We start from the raw sequence: 20,796 nt of genomic DNA, 5'->3' as shown, positions 1-20,796 counted from the left end.
TTGAACAAGATGATCTTTCAAGGCGCCTTTCAACCCAAACTATTCAGTGATTCTATGACCAGGCCTTGGCAACCAGCCCCAGCTGGCCCTAGGTGGCCCTGCTTGAACAGGGAGGTTGGACCAGGTGACCTCCAGAGGTCCCTTCCAGCCTCAAACATTCTGTGATTCTGTGAAAAAAGCACCATACAGACAGCAAACAGCTCTAAGAGACATCTCATGATCCGTTCATCCTAATTTAGTGCTGGAAAAAATAGTGCCAATGAAATGGAATGATTTCTCACCTTTTACATTACAGACTAGCCTAGTCTTCCTAATAGCTGTGCTATTTCCCCACTCTGTTTTAAACCCTACTTTTGCTGCCATGACCTTGCCCTTCTCAGGTCCTACAGTGAATGCTCACACAGTCATTAATGGGGAGTGCAACTACTGCTGCATCAGACAAGGTTACCATTACTCTTCTCTAGAGGTCAAATCCCTGGGCTCTGAGTAAAAAGGTTTTCTGTTGACCCTGAGGCAAGTACATGCAAGGTCTAACTCTTAATGACTCCTGTAAAGGAAAAGCTAAACAACAAAAACAACCAAATTAACAGAGGAAATAACATGGATATGTGCTGGCTGGACTTCCAGTCTTACGACAAAAGCAGCAAAAAAGGCAAATAAATTAGAGCAACAGATACTTCTAGTTTTATATGACATAACCATTCTTGTCATCAGAGCATATATTCCTGGAACCAAATTTACCCAGGTCTAAAACTCAAGTCCATTACAGGAAAGATACAAAGTAACCATAGCTTAGCAGGACTCAATACCTCTGACACACTTTCAATAGGGCTAAATTTACTCTTCTGGTGCTTGGGTTTTATACCTGTGGAGGTCCAGATTGCCTCTGCGTGCTACTTTCCAGCACTAGCACAGCACCACTGAAAGCACTCTTCATTCATGAAGTGAAGCTGTAGCTCCAATTAATGCTACAAAAAGTATCTGAACCACGGACAAAGAGGATAGAGCCTGCAAGCAGAGGTTTATTGCAGCATTAATCCACAGGTCATGTTATTCATTGGCTGAGAGATCACAAGGATAAATTTAATCTGCAGAATTTTATGCATACTTTGAGTTCTTATTAAGTTTAAACCACGGCCCTTCTGCTGCATCCTACAGCCAGGAGGCATTTAAAAACTCTGGCTGTCAGTTGTTGGAAGTTATCTGAAAGATCATTTGTCATTATTGCATAATAGTCTTTTTTTTAAAGTTACTCCAAAGTAAATGCACTCTTTACACTGTTCTGTACCAAGACTCATTCCCCTAAAGAAAAGATATTTCGAATTAACAGGTATATTCTGTATCTTCTGGGCTGTAAACAGAAACATCCAAGAGAAAGCTTGCACCATTGCTCATGTTGTTCCTCTAGAAAGTCAAAGCAGTGACCAGTGACACAAAACCATAAAACAAATAACTTTACATACTGCCCAAGACCTCCATACATTCAAGGAATATGCTTTATGTATGCAAATGAGACCAAACTCTAGCAGAATTAGGTTTCAAATCTAAGAAGAGATAAAGGACAAAATTATCTTTAGAGTTCTCCCACTCCTCTGCTTTTTTCCTCCTCTTTTTGAGTTTTCTTTTTCCAATACTTCAGTCAGAAGGACTATATAAAATGTCTAAGAAATATTTCAATAAGCAAGAGGAGGTAATGCACAAACATTAGTAAGTACAAGATATCAAGGAATACAAACTGATCTGGGAGCCTCTACTCAGTATGGCTTCATTGAACACATTAGGTACTACCTATCTAACATGAATTCAAGGACTTCCCTAATAAATCTCTGAATTGTTGGGGTTTTTTTGCTAGAAATTGGACAGCAGTATCCAGGAAATAAGTAATATTTTCTAACAGGACAAAAATGAGAGTCCTTTAATTCTTTTATTTTTCTACTTTGTGATACCTTAAGCACAACTGCAATTTTCTCTTCAGTCATCTCCAAGCTCAGGCTTACCAACTTCACACCACAGCTATTCTCTCTCTCTTTTTTTTTTTTTTTTCTGAGAAATACCGCCAGAGCCAACTTATCCAGGAACTAAATGTCAGCTGGTAAACAGGTAATACCTAAAGCAGGAACAATTCCTTTGCTGCATGAAATATTTGCAGAATGACTGCTAATAGGAAGTACAGTTCCAAAGACACCAAGTTCTCCAAAGTTGACAGCCTACTGCCAGCACCAAAGCTCAGTTAAATATTTGTAGTGCCACATGAGTAAAACTAAGTTACTCAAACAATATGAATCACACTGGTGGAACAAAATTAGGGATTAGAGAGTCTTTCTTACAGGAGATGAGGAAAGGAGGGAGCAGGGAAGGAATGGCATTTCAGGCCTTTTTAAAACTCTCACAAGTGTGCAATTACCATCTGGAAGGCAATGTATGACTAGATATATTTACTACAACTACAATTTTAACTGTAGCATAGAGCTTCAGAAGAGGACACCTAAGTGATGTCTGTCTGGTTTTCTCCATTCTAGAGCCAAAGGCCCTCTGCAGAAAGATAACCAAGAACTGAGGGGAGGAAAAAAAAAAGAACAATTAAATACTTCTAATGATTTACTCTGCTTGTGAAAGCTGTATATTAGAAGAATCTTTCCACTTTAAGAAGTTACCTTCTAGTCCTTGTAAATGGGCAACTCAGCACAATTGAAACAATTCTGAAAATTTTAAGCTTTCATTATTTTTTCTTTCTAGGTAGTGCTATCTCCAAAAGTAAAAAAGAAAAATGCTAAAAAAGGAAGGTCTCCAAAAATCTGAAACTCTACTAATTGCATTTATTGTTTACTTAAATGATTGCTGTTGAGAAGGGAAGCAAAGAAAGGAAGTTCTCAATTATCACCAAAGAATTTACTGAAAACAACCCTCTCTCTTCAAAGGACGTTGGCATTTTCATCATGATGAGTTTTAACACTTTTCCCACTGCCATATGTAACAGCACCTGAAAACCATGGCTGCCCAACTACACCGAGTGCTTCTGATTCCACTGTGGAATCTGCTGTGGTGTCACGTGTTCCACTGAGTCTGACTCTGCAATTCTCCAGGAAGGACCAAATGTGAATGACTTCAGGAGAGCATCTCAGGCAGCTCTCAGCTCACACAGCTGCTGGCTGAAATAATACTGACCTAGCCCTCCATCACCTACCACATGCTCCTACCACACTGCAACAACCCTGCACTCTGCCTGAGAAAGTTCCAATGCATGTCAGATCCCACACTGAGCAATCAGATTGTGGCAGCAGTGCATTTGCACACATTTTTACTATCATCCAGTATGAATTAATAGCCATAAAACTTCTGTTGCAACAATTAACTATTGTCCCCAAAGCACTGCAATTTCAAGATATCCCAATCAACCCACAATAACTTTCCATTCCTCATCTTCTATACACACAACTGCCAAGGCTTTCATTTCCTTCCAGAAGGAATTACCAAGCTGTATGATTCATTCTGTGCATATATAAATATACATCTAATTATAATTTCAGCCTGACCCATCTCTTAGAAATTCAGATAAACCTGTTTAACTGAGTTCAACAAACAATTCAAGATCTGCAAGAAGGTATTAAGTGGTTTTTATATGCTAGACTTTATGCTGCTACATTATCTATTTCACTATAATAGCACAGGCCTATAAAACCTACAACACACAAATTTGTTTGTCTTCCATCTAAAATGGATGTTTGCCCATGCAGCCATTCCATGATGGGATTAAATCATACCCAATTGCTATTGAGCCATGGCTGTTCCCCACCGGCTCAGGCTCCATGTCCCCTGAGCACACACTGTCTGTCTGCTCACCTGGCAGCAATGCTGAGCTGGCCTCTGAATGCTCTGCAGCATCCCATGCTGACACCAGAGACTCTGCTACTCTGCAAGTTTCTCCAGACTTATGATACTGCTCTGTGCCAGGAAATGGAAGTGAAGAGAGTTGTCAGATTAGGAAAGTGGCTGGAAAACAGAGAGGCCTGAGGGAAAGACTGAAATTAGTTTGAAGAGGCATGTGAGTACAGCAGGAAGCAGTGCAGATTCCTGTAGCTAAAGAAACAAACCAGCAGCTTCAGATTAAAGCTGAATGCTAAGAAAGGAATACCCGGTTTCTGGTTTTAGAGAAAACAAGCATGGCAAATCTGTGCTCATGAGCTACACATTAGTGAGGCAGTCTAATGCCTGCCAGCTCACTTGGATGATACACCCATTAAAGCATTTACTTTGCTTTCCTTAAATGTTTCTTAACTTAGTGCTTGCAGGGATACAGGTTCTTGGCAGCTTAAGCTGTTCTGTCAATCTTAGGATATTGAATTACTTCAGAAGAAGCATATAACATAGCTTCTGGCTTGAGAACTTCAGAAAAAATATTGGATTATCAAAACTGATAAGACTGTGGATTCAGAACAAGGCCAAAGTCCTAGTGCAGTCTATAATTAAACAATTCCATTCTTATTTTGGAAAAAAAGAAACCAAAACAAACAGAAACTGCTTCTTGCTCAAGAGTTTTAAAAACAAAAGCCACTTGAGAGAGGAAAATTAAATCAACACAAAATGCTGCCAAAAGGGAAAATCCCAAGGCATACATAGGATCAACACCTTCCTCAGGCAAAAACCTGCTCTGCATGATCCACTCCTATGTTTAAGCCTCCTGTGTCTGTAAACATGCAAGAAAAGAAATCTGTAATGCTTTAAACTCTGCCTTCCAATAACAAAGTGCTGCATATTCCTAATGCAGCCCCTTAACAGGCTCACAAAATCCTCAGTGCTCTTCTAACACCATTTGAGGTTGCCTTGCCTGTTAATAGCACAAGTTGTCTAAATCCAGTCACCAAACATTTGGCCAAGTTCTCAACTTCTTCTGTTATGGAAACATATACACATATAAAATAAAAATGATTTCCCATCACGCTGCTCTCAGACATAAGCTCTAAGTGGTGCTGTATCCCTCATACACAGGCATATCATCAACTGCACTCTCAAAACACAAGAAGGGATAATTAAACTCATTACAGAACAGGTCCAGCACAGGCAATTGCCAGAGGATTCTCCCTGCAGTGACTCAAACATCTATTGACCAATGGGCCTCTGAATCAACAGTTTCATCTCCCAAGAACTGAAACCCTGGCAGAAGTTCTGAGCACTTGCAGTGCCAGGCTGGTGTCAATTATGCTGAGCACTGGGAGCAAGAGACCACCTTTGTGGACCACAAGCTGAAAAAAGCCACGAGACAGTGGCCAATTTGTTTATCCTCCTGGGCTATATTTGAACTGGTGATTCACCCTGTCTGTCTTACTAATAACTCCTTCAGCTCTTCATTTCAGCCCCCTTCTCCAACCTCCAGAAGCTTTCAGAATTCAACTATTACTCTACACACACTTGAAGATGAAAAATGCTACTACTGTTGCCAGAAAAGACAATTCCACCACTTGGAACATATACAGTTTTTTACTTATAAAAGCTCTATAAAATCAAATAATAGCTATGTTACTGGGCAAAATTGTGTGTGGATTTCCTACAGCATCCATTTCTGTCATGGATCTTCCTATTGAAGGCATTAAATGCTCACCTTTGTCCACAGAAGAAAAGCAGTAATCACTAATTATACTTTTATAACATGCCACTAAAGCTATTCTGTTTCTCAAAGTGTTGCAGTAAACTTCTTTTCCTTTTTGGTCTCAAGATGCTTCAGGAATCTCTTCTGTTATTCTGAATTATAACTATAAAAAGTTATTCTTTGAAGTCTTTCTTAGATTTATTTGCTTGCCAAGAACTCAAAAATAGCTGAACAAAGCAACAGCTACAAAGTTAGCTCACTATGAGGAAGCATCTGTGCTGTTTTCATTTTCTTGGCTTTTTGGGTGGGGAGAGTTATTTAAATGGTAAGCAACTGCTGTGAAGGAAGGGAAAAAAATAACCAAACAAAAAACCCACATTGAGCAAAATCTTCCAAGTTTTAGTACAATAAAGCATTATGAAGCTCCACCTCTTATACGATAATGTTCAGCGAGTGGAACGGCCCAAAACCACCCTGTTTCAATCTACCAGATATCCATAAGAAATCAGCAATAATGTTAGCAAAGCCTGCCTGAATAACTTGATCAGCCATCTTAGGAATGTTTCCTCTACTGAGCACAGGGAGGAGAAAAAAAAACCAGAAAGAATAAATCAAATAAACTGTCCCTCTCATGGCAAAGTGCTCACACTCCTGCTGTATCTTGAAATTTCTGGAAGCGTCTTTACCTTTGCTTCGCTAGAAATACAGACACTGAACCAGAGTGCGTCACTGCAACAGCAGCTAGAATGAGAACTGCAACATTGTCACCCCAGAAGGTGAAGAAATTCACTGCCCACATATGTGCATCTTTGCCTCAGAGTGGCATCTGTAAGTTACAGAAAGTGATGGTGACACATATCCTGCTAATTGGCATACAGCTCCTCAGCCTCCTCATTTTACAGCAGTTCTTGGCAAGCACACCATACCAGGAACCTGCTTAAATTGCTAATTAATAACAGACTTGTCTTTGGGAAGGTGGGAAAGGGTTAATCTTTTAATTGAGGAAAACAAAACAGAAGTAAATAAGAAACGTTAACTTTACTAACCACAAGTTTCCTTTCAGTCTGTACTCAAACTAATACAACGGGCAAAGCATTTTATTGATTTTGACCCAAAACAGGCAGCACTATTCCTAACAAGAGAATATTCTCTTCTTGTTTTTCCTGAGCAGTACAGGGGGATTTAACAAACAACCCAATAAAGCAGGGTGGGAACACATATGAATGGAAACTTTAGCTTCATATTTGATACCTGGATCTTGGGCAATGGAATAATTCCTTTTTATGGGACCCAGATTAAGTCAACCCAGCTGAAATGTTATTGATTCACTTGTGAAATATACAACTGGAGTATAAATAAGACTTAAATACAATGCAATGTCACTGAAACAAATAATATTTAGGGGCAGCTCAATGGTAATGCACATGTTTCATTTAGAACATTATCAGTGAAGCTTTATGTTCTTACTGTGATTTTTTTTTCCACCTCAGTAAGTGCTTCTGAGGAGAAAAGACATACAAGAGCTGTGAGTGGAGTTCTGAGGGCTGATTCTGCAATCTTCCCTTAACATAGCAAATAGTGAGTGATTAACTCACCAGTCACCATAGAAGAACCTTCACTCAGGGTGAATGGCAATTGCAGAATCTGTCCTGAGAACTGAATATTTCATATTTAGTATGTATATTATGAAATAGTCTTACCTCAGTAAGAGCGTGCAGCTGTCCTTTATGCACACAGACACCCATAAACCTACAAGAAACAAGAAAAGAAAAGTGGTTTGGGCTTTTTTCCCCCCCTCTTTTTTGTTCTTTAAAAAAACTAATATAGGATACACCAAAAAAGGAGGAAAGAGAAAAAAATCAGCCTCACAGACACTGCATACCTCACCACTGATTATTTAAACATCTCAGTACAAAAAATCATGTATCTACACTACAATATAATTTGAATTACCAGTTCCAAGAAAGCACAGGAGACAGCTCAACCTCAAAATGTAAAGTTATTAATTTGACTAAAAGCAAAGGCCCACATATAATGATTTATGCAGAAGGGAACAGTCTCAGAGTCCTATTTTAAGGAAGTTTAAGCCAAGTAATCCACTGTTGGTCTGCATAAACAGAAAATTACTTCCCTTTGCATTTTGCTGTTTAAGCATAAAGATGTTTCTTCCTATCCCGTTCTTAACCACTCAGGAATATGAGGGCACATATGCAATGTATACTTCCCCTCCCCAAACTCCTCTTTCCAACACTTGGATGGAAGCAAGTTTCAGTAGTATCCAGTACACACATATTCCACAAGTGTTACCTACACAGCACAATTTTCAGACTCTTGCTGTTAATAGTAGTGATTACCACCCTTGGTTTCTCTGGAGAGCAGCAGAATGTGCCATAAACAACTGAAAGCTCGTTTTTACCACCATACAAGCTGAACTTAAAAGTGACAAAATGTAAATTAACATTACTAGTAAACATCTCCCATGAGAAAGTTCAGTAAAGCTGAAATTTTAAACACTTTGGAGCTGTCCCTGCACAGTTCAAGTGTTCGTTCTTTATAGATTAACTAATTTTCAGTTTTAGCATTTAGATTTTGGTCTCAGCAAGCAAAACCAAGTTGTCTGTCATTTCCATAACATTCAGAAATTTGCATTTTGCAAGTAAGAGGTAGACATGTATGATCTCATTAAATGTGACAGGGATCTGGTGGACAACAACTCAAAGGAAAGGGACCTTTTATATCCTGAAACACTTCCAAATTTAAACACAAAATGATGCAAGACATGTAGTGCTAGTTCAGCTAAGCTGCTTTTGAAGAAATGAATGATCCTCACTGTTCTCTTGTCTAACAGCTGACTGGTAAATTACAAGCAGCCAAAGCAAAATAATATAGGTAAAGTCCTTTGCATAATCTGAGCTGTGGAAATCTGCTTTTATAACCCAAGAAGCAGCAAGACTTGAATTAGAACTTCTACTGCCTGCTCTTACCTCAAACACTCAAACAACACCCCCTGAATATAGGAATTTTCATTTGAGAGACAGTGAAAATCCAATTGCTCTTGTTTAATGTAGACTCATAGGACATGATCAGGCCCTCAGGAGAAAGGGAAGAAGCTTCTTTTAGATGTAGCACGTACGCAAAGCATTGCTCGTTCTGCATTTCACTTCATACAATAGTCAACGTATGAATAATTTTGTAAAGAAACTGACAAATTAAACTTCCTGAGATGAAGAAACCCAGACATCTACAGAGCATAAATCTTACTTCATTCTGAAAGGCTCCAGAGGTATCAGGCATGGTGTTAATGGCTTTATTCGCAAGCAAAAATGGAAAGTACACAATTCCAATATATTACTTTCTCTATAAGACAACTTTCCAAAGTACTATCTTCTCTATCAATTACACAAAGTTAACACCTGTTATGGCAATATTTTCATTCAACAAAAACTGAGATTAAGTAATTTAAAATAAATGTTTTGGTCAAGGGAAGTCTCAATAGAAACACATTCATTACCTTTGTGAATCTATGCTTAAGGCAACAAAGACACATCGAATCAAGTTACCAAGAGTAAGAGTTTAAAAATTCTCACATGCTTAGGATTTCTACTAAGAATCAAAAATCAAAAAACAAAGCTCCATATCATGATCTCATGGAAAAAAAGCTGGACATAAAAACACACTTATAAACCCCGCATATTTAGAAAATATTACCCAGGAAAAGAGAAACTAAACACACTGATAAAGGCAGAATTAATGAGCTTACAAGCAGCATACTGAAACCATTTAAACCTTGTGTGAATGAATCTCAGTTTTCAGGCTCTGGAAAATAGATTGATAGAACAGACCTCTGGCAATCCAAATTTCTGGAAAACTTCTGCTTAGCTGTTTTATCAAGCAATAATAAGCCACTTGGTTAAGCCAAGAACTGCTACAAGACATTGTTGGAAAGGATTTTCACTTAAAGATAATACAGCCAGCTGCTACTGGGAAATACAATTACCAAGCAAGATTTAACATGGTTTCAATTTCTGAGATTGCCCCAGATGAGATTCCAAGCTCTGTGGATAGGAAGCTGACATGCTGGTCCAGCACAGCTGAGATTATTCCTGTTGGCTAGACACACTGTCTCCTGAGCCAAAATGTGCTTGTAGGTGAACTTCAGCAGAATGTCTTGTCAGCCAAAGGTTGCACTTCCTATAAGCATTTCTAGCTGGAATGAGCTCCAATAGGCCAATCATCCACAAAACAGGAGATCATTAGCAGATTTAAGGAAGTTTATTTTCAAGACAGTGTATCTGGCCTTATCAGCAAGCTGAAACGCTTCCAAAATCTGGTTGGAAAAGTTTTCCTAGAAGTTGCAAATAGAAAGGATGACACTTGAGTCCACCCAACTAAATACAGCACAGCATATTTCCACTGACAAATGCTTTCTAACAAATGTCAGCTATCTACACACATGTTGGAAATCTCATTTTATAAACAATCAATCTGGAAAACCTGTCCTCCTAAACAAAACCAAGAGAAGTCTGGATATTTCTTAGTCCTTCACAGTGGTTACACAAACTACTTTCAGTTCAGTCAGATGGCAAGGGAGAAAATCCTGGACAGAAAAGGGGAGAATAAATGCTGTAGCTTCAGTCTGAAATCTTTGCCCTAATTTATCAAGCAAAAGTAATATCCAGATCATAAGTCTCTGTGGATATCCAGACACTGAACACATGCTTCCAGTTAAAAGAACTTCACTGGGACACATTCCTGCTCTGTGGATAAACCTGGGGCAGCTACAGTTCAACAAAAGAAATTGATGCCCTCAAAAATTTACTGCATGTATGAGAAAATTCAGCACTTTGATAACATTAAACAAAATAAACAAACCAAACACACCAATGCAAAAGTCTCTAATACGGACTCAGTAATAGAGACAAAAGGTCAGAAGACACATGCTTTTTTCATTGCACTGACTTGGAGAAGGAAGAGGGGAAAAAAAAAAAAACAATAAGCCTGCATTAAGGCTCTCCTTAATGGTTTAGGCACCATGCTAGATTAAAAATGTATTTTAAGTTTTCTGCACTTGCATCTTGATTCTAGAAGGGGTAAGGCATTTAATCTATCATTTCTGTAACATATTATACACAACACATACAGCCTCTCTTCTGCTGCCTTGTATACTGTTTTTCTAAAATACTCCTTTTTGATAACCACATTACACAGAGAGAAGAAAAAGCAATTTTCTTTCCTGTTAAAGCACTGTTCAGTACAGGATAAAGGATGTTACAAGACAAAATCCATCCTTCTGGCTATTGTAACAAAGTCCATCACAAGCAATTTTACCAAAAGGAAGATTTGAAAGGATAAAACTACACACACACAAAAAAAAAAATCCCTGGTATTGTGTTCACAGGGTGATAGAATTGTCTCAAAGGGGATGAAATAAAATTCTCCTTGAAAGGAGCTCATAGAACATGCACACAGTGTGCTTATTTGTGTGCTGCACACACAAGAAGGTGGATTTAATCAATGAGTCAATCTGCCTGCATGCTCACAGCCAAACACGCAGCAATACCTCCAAGTGCTCCCACGAGAACGCTTAAGACATGAGCTAAGACTTTCTGTGTACAGAATGTTTTAAATTAAGACCCCAAGGTACAGATCAAATAAAGAAATACTTTTTCATGCAAACAATAGTGATATTAAAGACTGAAATTCTACCTCAAAATTGAAGATACACCAATTTAAGAGACAGCACAAGAGATGGAGAATCATTGGTAGCACACCACTTCATTTGTATGAGAAAAACACATCTGTAAGATATTACCAAAAAAAAAAAAGCTATCAGGTCTCTCAGGCTGTACACCGAAGGCTCCCAAGCTCAGGATGCAAGGATGGAGATTTCTTGAGTTCTTTCTAGACCAATTTTCTTACTTTGGTTTGGGTGAAAACTCATGACTACAGCAGCACATCAGCATTCAGGAAAGTAACAAAATGGTAGAGCACATCTACAAGCATACACCAGACCTTTCATAACCATGGTACTTGATCTTACCCAACCCTTGAACGGCACTGCACTTTAAACAGGACACAAGCTAATAAAGAAGTGGAGAAATGTTCTAAACCCCTGTTTTCCCTAACCCCAGCAATTACAGTCTTGCCATGTATCAGCTAACCTGTATTACAGTGGCTATAGTAAACATCACATGGCACAAACCCCAACCTCAGCTCACTTTTCCACACCTCCTCTCACCATCTGTCTGAGGGAAGATGCGATAAAACCAGCACATCCCACAGCCAAGGCAGGAAGAAATGTCGATAAGAGGAAGAAAAGCATTTTAATTCTCCATGTTTAACTTGTATGCAGTAGTGAGATGGAGACAGGAGATGAGGTTGATGGTAGAAACAAAAAACACTCCTTGAACACCATTCGTCTGTTTCTGCCCTGTCCACTCCTAAAACGTCCCCAACCTGGACCCTGGGGAAAAACCAGCAAACCAAAAAGATAAGCGGGTCTCATACATAGTTTGTTATAAATCCCAGTGACTGAACAAAAAGTTACTACATTTTAATTAACACCTACTCTGCCTCTAGAATCACATCTGCTAGCTGAAATAGGAAACAAGAGGAAGGGAGACAAAAAACTCCCAAATCCCTTATTTTTTACCATCATGCCTGTGTAGCTGCAAGAGCTGGAGTCTTGTATTCTAAAATATCCTTAACAGACTGAAAAAGAAGTTCTATTTTTTGCCAAAATAAATCCTCTAATAGAGGGCAGCCTCTCATTTTCTTCATGGAAAATACATTAGGAGCTTACATATACACATATATTTGACCACTGGAATCTTTATGATCCTACCATGGGGACGGTAGACTTACTGGGGACTTGGTAAGTGAAAACTAAAGTCTTGACTTACATCTCTCTTCTAATCAAGATGAATCTATATGGCTGGCCAAGAGCAGAATTTGAGTGCAAAAATACTAAAATGAGTGTGGAGATTTAAAGATAGCCTTTTACTCCATGGCAAATAAAGCCTGTTGCTTTTAAAGCCTAAATACCCAGATCAGTACTTCACCAAGTAAAACTGAACTCACCAAGAGAAGCTGAAACACCCTGACCCAATCCATCTCCTCAAGATGTGCAAAAGCATCAGTAAGGTAAAAACACAGATGCACCTTCAGGTAATCTCTACTGAGCTCAGGAATGGAAGGAAGTCAGCAATTACTGACAAACTCATACCCCAGAAGAGTGACCAGAGTCTGGATAAAAACCTCAAAAGGCATCTGTAACTCTGAAAAGAGTTACAGATATGGACAGCACAGAAGGAAAAGCAGTTGTAAATAGTCAGCAATATTATTAGTCACATCAGTGCAATCAACAGCAAAAGTACCAAAATCTTCACATTAACATCTTGAAGCTAACTGTGGGCACATTGGAATTGACAGCTTGTAAAAAGCTCCTATATATTTTAGAGCACAAGGCAAAGGGATGGGTTTTTTAATTACCCAAAGGCTAATGATGATCCTGGGCTACCAAATGCACTCCAAGGAAGAAGAACCTCTTATTTCCATAACACTTAACTATATAAACTACAGAAGAGCTCTTGGACAAAAACACTGATTCAATAACAAATCTGAGGTAATACTCATCAGGATGTTCAAAAACACACTCCCAGCTTAAGGAAGGTTTTAGTGTACTAAAATAAATCCTCACTGCTGAATCTGACATTCGCCTTCTAAAACAATAACTTGCTATCCTACATATGTTGAGATGGTTTGAGAGCAGATTTTGGAGGCTGCAAAGACAGTATTTATCCAGTTTCATAATTTTGCAAGCCATTTGATGGTAGAGCACCTTTCAGCCCTCACCTGGTTCAATTAACCACTGCACAATATGATCTCAACATTTCAGCCTTAGAACCCATACTGGCTAGCAACAGGAAGGAAAGAAACTTGTTTACAGCGGAAGATAACAGTAGGTACCCCCAGAGCTCAGAGGAGATGAGGAAGCTCAGAGATGTATTACATAAAAATCAGAGGACACTTTCAAGGCATGTGGAGGAGATCCAGTGGCTAATCAATAGAGAAGTGAACTTGATGCTAGTGACAAAACCTTACTCAGTAACATAGAAAAACTTCAAAGGAAAGAAATTAGGTGAAGAAAATATTTAACAGCAAACTGAGATAGTTCATAGCCCCAGGAAAAGTTATCTATTAGAACTTCTTTGAATAGGATGTTCCCTTTAAATACTAATACAATCTTAAAATTTCCAAAAATAATCCCAGAAAATGTTTCAGTGGGAAGAGGTTGCTGTAGAACATTTTCCTAAAAACCTCTCAGCTATACAACTCAGCTGCTCTTATCTGACAGCACAATGTTGTCAAACAAGCAACACAACCTCTCATCACTTTAAGTGCAAATTAGTATTAATTATTTTTTATGTGTTTCTAAAGTGGGAAATAGCTGTTTCACAAGACTAGCAGAAGCACCAACGATTTACACATTTATGAAATCTAAATAGAGAGGCTTGCATGTGTGTGTTTATATACAGGTATATATAGACACATAGGCAGGTAACATTTAAGAGGGGAAAAATCTTCTCCCAGACATAAAGAAATTGAAAACACTGCAGTAAAATTTAGACAAAAACTTAAATGACACATAATTAACACACAAAACCATCAAGTTATCTCTTACATAGAAAAGTAGTAGTTTTTACTGTGTATTATAATTCAGTAAAAAAACAACTAAAACTAAATACTGTTTTCTCATTTGCATTTCCTGTAGGAATAACTCCGCTCCCTGTAGCAAGGGGACTTAACCTAACAGATAAGAAAAAGGCAGTATTTTACCAGAGCCTGCTTTTTTTGAAGAAGCCTCATATCAATAAATTCATAAATCAAATGCAGTTTATTCTTCTAAGCAACCTGTGCAAAGATAGACCGTTTCTATTTAAGTAATTTATTTCTGATGTATTCACTCATACCTGCTTACTTGAGCACAAAAAGAAAAAGAGTTCTCTGCCAATCCTGGATAATAACTGGAAGAATAAATGAAATTCCTTTTCTTCATCATACATAAATCAATACATTATTGTTCTTCCTTCAGGACCATCTGTGTAACACCGCTGATTTCAAATTATTCATAGGCTCTAAGGCCAGAAGGGACCAGTACATCACAAATATGATCTCTTACTTCACAAGACACCTAAATTTCAGTAGCTACTGAGGACTAAGCACAATATTTTTTGTTCTCAGCAATACCTCTGTAATCCCACTCAAGAGGGGGCAGGGTTATATTTAGGTACAACTGAATGCTTTTGGCCTGTCAATATATTCCTTTCCTACTTTCCCTCATCCCAACCCAAATTAAATTCTCGATTTTGAACAGAGCAGTAGAGCTAGATTTTTTTTTAAAATATGATTTACCAACCACACAAAGTTGATAAAGAAACTGATGAAGTGTAGTGAGCCGATGATTCTGACAATGCCAATTTTACTTTGGAAAGTTACTCTTTCCACAAACCTTATTAGGAAAGCAGCTTTATCAGTCCCAGGGTCATATGGAGCTTATCAAAGGATTCAGAAAAAAAGGAAATGAAGAGGAGAGGAAGGAAAATTGTGGGGAATCAATATGAGACACAATTAATGATCCTGAAATCTAAATAACTAGATATTTTTAAATTTAAATTATATAATCTAAGAACAACAACAAACAAACAGAAGGAGGAGTTGCTTGGAATGTACCTCAATTCAGAGCAGAGAAAATACACTAGGAATTGCATTTAGGGATACATCACTACAAAACTTGAATGATAAAACCAACGCAGTTTACAATGAATAAGCATTCTTTAAATTCACAAGTTTTTGAGGTTTTAAGAATAATAGAAAACAGACATGAAATAATGGAATGCTCTTTACAGATATTTCAAATGCTTCTGACATTTATTTGTCCTCATAAATACTGAAGGAAACACACAGGATAATATTGATACAAATCAGTTGATGAAGACTGAGATAGGATTTCAAGGGTGAGAAAAATCGGTTATAAAGGATTTTAGGAATCAGTATTATGTCTGTACAATGTAACAGAATGGTGAAGAAAAGGAAATTAAGTAACAGAGTTCACTGTGTCTCCAAAACTTTTCAAAAAGAACTGAGATCAGAAATGGATCCCAGGTGTGCAACAGCAGCTTAGGAGAACTGGCCATTTGGTGCACTATCATCACATCTTTAAATTACACAACGCTATGGCTTCAGCCAATTATGTTAATTGCTTGTCACATCACCACAGAACAGAAACCAAGACTAAAATGGTTTAAGAAATAACAAGATACACCTTGGAACATTTTGGATTTGCATGCAGTAATCTAATGCAAAGCAAGAACTACCCTTTTCCTTCCAGGAGCATATAAATTAGATTAGTTCAACTCTAGCTTCTTTTCTTCAGTCCTTCTCATCCCTCCTTGCAACATTTCAATAAGAAAATTCTAAAAACTAAGAAGCAGACCTGGGTTTTTTTCTCTTAAGTCTTTTCTTCTTCCTCCCATTCATCTATTAAATTAGCCATTGATCCTAACACATTCAGAACAGATAAACCTACAACAAAAAATAACTAAATAAAAATTGGAAAGAGGAGAGCCCTACTAAAGACAACCTCTCTCTAGATGATTCAGAAAAAAGCCAGTGTACCTTAAGATGTTCGGATGTGAGAGTCTATTCATAAGTTGGACCTCTTTCAGCATGTTTGCTCTGTTGCTGTTCAGTGTGTTCATCTTCAAAGCCATCACCTGGTCTGAAGTTCTGTGCCTTACCTATTGGATAGAAGCAAAAAATGGTAAGGATATGAAATGAAAGACTGAAGAACCAGTATTGTTGTAGTACAGTGTAAAGATCCTTCATGACAAAAGTGATCCATACAGCAATTTCTGCAGTCTTTATCACAGAGATGTCTTTCTATAAGCATACTATGCAAATATGCATAGTAGTGAAATGGCATTTTGCTCTTCTCTTGCAACTCATGATGACAGAAAGCTTGAGAAGTTGAAAAAACCCCAACTATCAGCTCCTTACTACAAGTGAAGGAAGCCATTTGATTGTACACAGAGAAAAGATTCCCACTCCAAGACCTATGAAACTTATTTTCATTCCACCCATATCCTTTTTTTCCTCCTGTAGAGGTTGCTGTCATTGTTCACAGAATGTGTTATACAAGGATCTGTTGCTTACAGCTATGGGCAGATTTTGGAGATACTCAGTGCTTACTTCTGAAAACAGACCCTGCCAACCCCTGCTGCAGAGTAGAGAGGTTCCTGCACAGGAGATCACCTCACCCAGGGTATCAGTAGTGGCTGTACAGCATCAGCAGGAAAAAGAGAATTTCTCTGGCAACTGCACAGCACCAGCACCTTGTTCAGCATGACTCTCCCCAAGCAGAAATGCAGGGCTGTGGCCATTTGTAACTTGGTACTCAAACTAGCCCATCTGTGAAGTGTTATGTAGATGTGCGCTACTATTAGAAAGGAGCTGTCACAATAGTGAAAGGCTTGCCAAGCCTTTGAATTTCCTTGCAGTTGGGCATTCCCACACACATACTGCTAGTATTCATGGAAATTATGTTCCCATTTTCTTCCTACATCGGTACCTGCAACCCATAAATAGAAAACATGTATTTCTCAAAACACTGAATTACCCCCATGGCAAATTCATTCACATTATGGAGATTAGCTTAGGAAGGTCTATGGTCCAGGAATTTAAGACTCATCAGCTTTCTAATTTAAAACTGAAATCAACATTATGACTTAGCTACATACAAACTACCTCCATTTTAAACAACAGCAGCCTGTCTGCTTTTATTCCAGAAGACTGTTCATCTTTTCCAGTAAGAGGTTCCTTTAGCTGTGATATGCTAATTACAGAAAGAAAAACTGAATCCATGATAAGCAGATGCAAGAAGAAAACAGGATATGGGTTTTGAAGGTAAGGCTCTCTCCCTGGCATTTCTGAGGCAACAAGTGATACCTATTTTCAATTTTTATTTGCACACCTCTATCTGCAAGAAGAAGGGGCATGTTTCAGCTAAACATTCTCATATAGAAACAAAGCCCATGAATTCAGCACAGGGATGTATGGGGAGGAAAGGGTGTCATGTTTCAGGTGTGTGACTGGTTTAACACTTCTAAATTGCCTCCTGCCGTCCTAGTTTCAGGTATAGGGTAGCACTGGAAACATCCCAGGTGAGTCTGATAAACAACATTGAGGCACTGAGTAGAAAAATAGCCCTCAGATGCTTTTCCTCCTGCCTCCCCCCTGCTTATGTACATGAGCTCCTCAAATGCCTCACCTACAGTCACCCAGTAATCCCAGTGCAAGAAGGATCAGGGAAAGGGGGTGGAGAAGGATATAGAAACCAGCACTGAATAGAAACCAACAGCAAGTTCACAAGCATGGGACTCCTCCTTTCTGTGGTAATATTGGTTTTAAAATAAAACTGGTCAAACTACAGCTTTAATGCATTACAACAAGATAATCTAGAATAATTCTCAACCTGTCTTGCCTGTTTGGCATGCTTATTGGTTTTAAGCAGGATGATTGCATGTTAAGTTGATGAGGTTTATTGTTACTTGCTAGGTTTCTTGTGTCAGTTGTGTACATTCATTAATTTTTAATTTTACCCAGCCAATTTGAATGAACACACTAAGGTGGACAGGTCAATGTCTACACAGAGACTGTTAAAACATTTTTTAGTTATACCTTAGTTTTACTAGAAGCAATACCTTGGGTGAGGGGAAAAAGTTGAAAATGTTTTCATAGACTTAGAAAATTCAATAATGTAAATTTAAATAAAGAAAAAAGGACTATGCTTTGAACCTATACACAGCAGCAGCTAAATCAACACACTTCTTCTGAGACAAAGGTTAGGAATCTTGGGTGTTGTGGTGGAGTAATTTGGGGTTTTCAAGGAAAGAATTTGAAGTAACTTAATTCCTACAGTCAGAGATGCTCTCAACAGAATTTCCTCAGAAATGAGCTTTCCACCAACATAGAAGCTTCAAGGTATGCCAAAAGGGAATGAATACAGGTAGAAGGTGCTCAGGAACTCAGATGGAATGTGGTCTTAAACAGTATTTGCCTTCTCATTAACTCTGCCAGCTACCTTTTAATTTCTTGCCCATTTCTATAATTCATTCAGTTTCATGCCAAAATTTTCTGTTCCTTTGCCTCAACTCTGAAGTAAAAGTAGAATTTAACACAGGACCTTTTTTCATGTTCAGACTGCTTTTCTTAACCTACAGAAACCTCAGAAAAGAAGGTGGGTAACTTTTTGGGTCACTGCATCCTGCATGCTTCTTGGATATCCAGGTCTGATATGCAACAAGAAGTGGTCAACAAGTGCTTCTCAAAGGTCTGACTGTCCACAGCACTAACTGCACATGAAGAAAAAACTGAGCTACTTCTGCAAAGACAGAACTTTTCATCCTCTCTTTTAGGCTATCCTGCAGTCTTTCCTGTCTTGACAGACTGAACAAGGTTTGGTGGCAGAGTCAGTAGGCTTTTCTTTTGTTTTATAAAATCACTTTTCCCGTGCTTGGAAATTTCTCACGTTTCTTACACATAGAGCAGCAGAGTCTGTTCAGTTATCTGGTCTCTCAATAGTACCCAACATTGCACTATGCTTTATTTCACTTAAAGGACACAGTAAGGTAACACCAGCAATTTTATTTGAAGTTCTTTATATTCTTCTGATGTTGGAGGATGTATTCCTACAAGATCTGACAGAACAGCAAAATTCCTAATCAAACCAAGGGAGAGGGGGAAAAAGGGGGACTTTTCCTCTCTCATTAATTGTCCTTTAAGCAAGGAGGAAGAAGCAGAACTGGAGGTGAGAGGGCATCTTTCTCAAAAGGACAATACTCAATATTATGAATAAAATCAACTATCAGTTTATAAATTATGGAGCACAATGCTAATCACCTGGAATACACCTAAAACTAACCATGTTCTCTCCTCTGAAGCACAACTGGCAAGCATCATTGCTATGGCAAGAACAAATTGACAACAAGTAACTGACAGGTTCTGTCTAAGGTCTCAGTCAAACTGAATTATTAACATGGAAGGAGCTGTCAGCTCTGCCTTCCATGCCTACTTACCCATCAGTCATACCCTAGACAAAATTTGTGTCTCTCCTGGCATGCCTTGCCAAAGCCCTGCAAACTACTTAGTTTTAATCCTTCTTCTCCTTTCAGGCCACCTCTGTGCCATAAAAGCATGGAAGTCATGCTTCAACCACCTGACTCCAGAAGGAAAATTAGTAAATATTTTGGCAATACTGCTGATCTAATTTAACATTTGTTTACAAGGCAGTTTGCCTCAGGCATATGCCTGTATACCCAACATAAACAGGGATTCTCTCATGCAATTCAAACCTCTCACTGATGCAACTTGCAGGCTGCTGTGAAGCTTTCAAAGCTGTTGACATTATTATTAATTATGGCTCCTTGCATATCAGACCAAATAACCTTTCAGCAATGTCTGGATCATGGCGTCTCTGCTTAGAAACATTCTGACAAACCCACAGCTGCTTTGCTCACGCTTCCAGCTTCTCAGTCTGCTTACCTATGTGTGTGACTCCATCTCCAAGGTCACATTAACCAGATATTGCCTCCCTGTTTTATTGCTGACAGGTAGTTAAACTATCCCTTTGCACTCTGATTCTCCTAGGATCAAAGCACTTTGGACATTGACCTGGCTATGGTTACCTGTGTGGTTCTGCTCACATCAGACCATGTTATGATCCTTACCCCTTTCTTTAGAAGAAAGTGGGAAGTAGAGTAAGTCATGGATACAGGTAAAGAAATAGTGATGCATTTAAATGAAATCTCATAATAGTGATTCAGCAGGACTCACATTCCAGAGAATAGTCTCTATATAAAGTTCATGAGGATTATCATGCAAAAAATTGGTGGGTTTATTGTTCAGCTTGCTGCTTAGCTGTAAAGCTCTTTATTGTTAAAAAAATTAAATATAATTCAGATCATTATTTATCTATTACATCATATATGTCTGTCAGGGTTCTCTGAAAATCCAAACACATATATCACTTTCTGCTGGACTGAAGGGGAGGTATTTTTAAGCAATAGCTGAAATCTAGCCTGATTTCATCTTTCACAAGGCCTTTTTGATCTGTATTCACTGTACCTTTCCAGGTGGCCCTGGAATAAACATCT

The 20,796-nt window shown here is 38.4% G+C and overlaps 1 protein-coding gene across 2 annotated transcripts in view; it reads right to left on the bottom strand.

Annotated features, from left to right (window-relative positions):
• The window catches only part of TESK2 (testis associated actin remodelling kinase 2), a 74,674-nt gene that overhangs the window by 30,873 nt on the left and 23,005 nt on the right, over positions 1-20,796 (bottom strand). For both annotated transcript variants that reach the window (XM_084211894.1, XM_084211895.1), the window contains 2 exons: positions 16,262-16,383; positions 7,285-7,333 (listed from right to left, as the gene is read on the bottom strand). In XM_084211894.1, the coding sequence (XP_084068020.1) occupies positions 7,285-7,333; positions 16,262-16,383 (171 nt within the window). The remainder of the gene's footprint in view (positions 1-7,284; positions 7,334-16,261; positions 16,384-20,796) is intronic.

This window comes from Fringilla coelebs (genome assembly GCF_963513975.1).
Source record: "Fringilla coelebs genome assembly, chromosome: 9".
NCBI classification, from domain to species: domain Eukaryota; kingdom Metazoa; phylum Chordata; class Aves; order Passeriformes; family Fringillidae; genus Fringilla; species Fringilla coelebs.
This window is presented reverse-complemented; position numbering and strand designations above follow the sequence as displayed.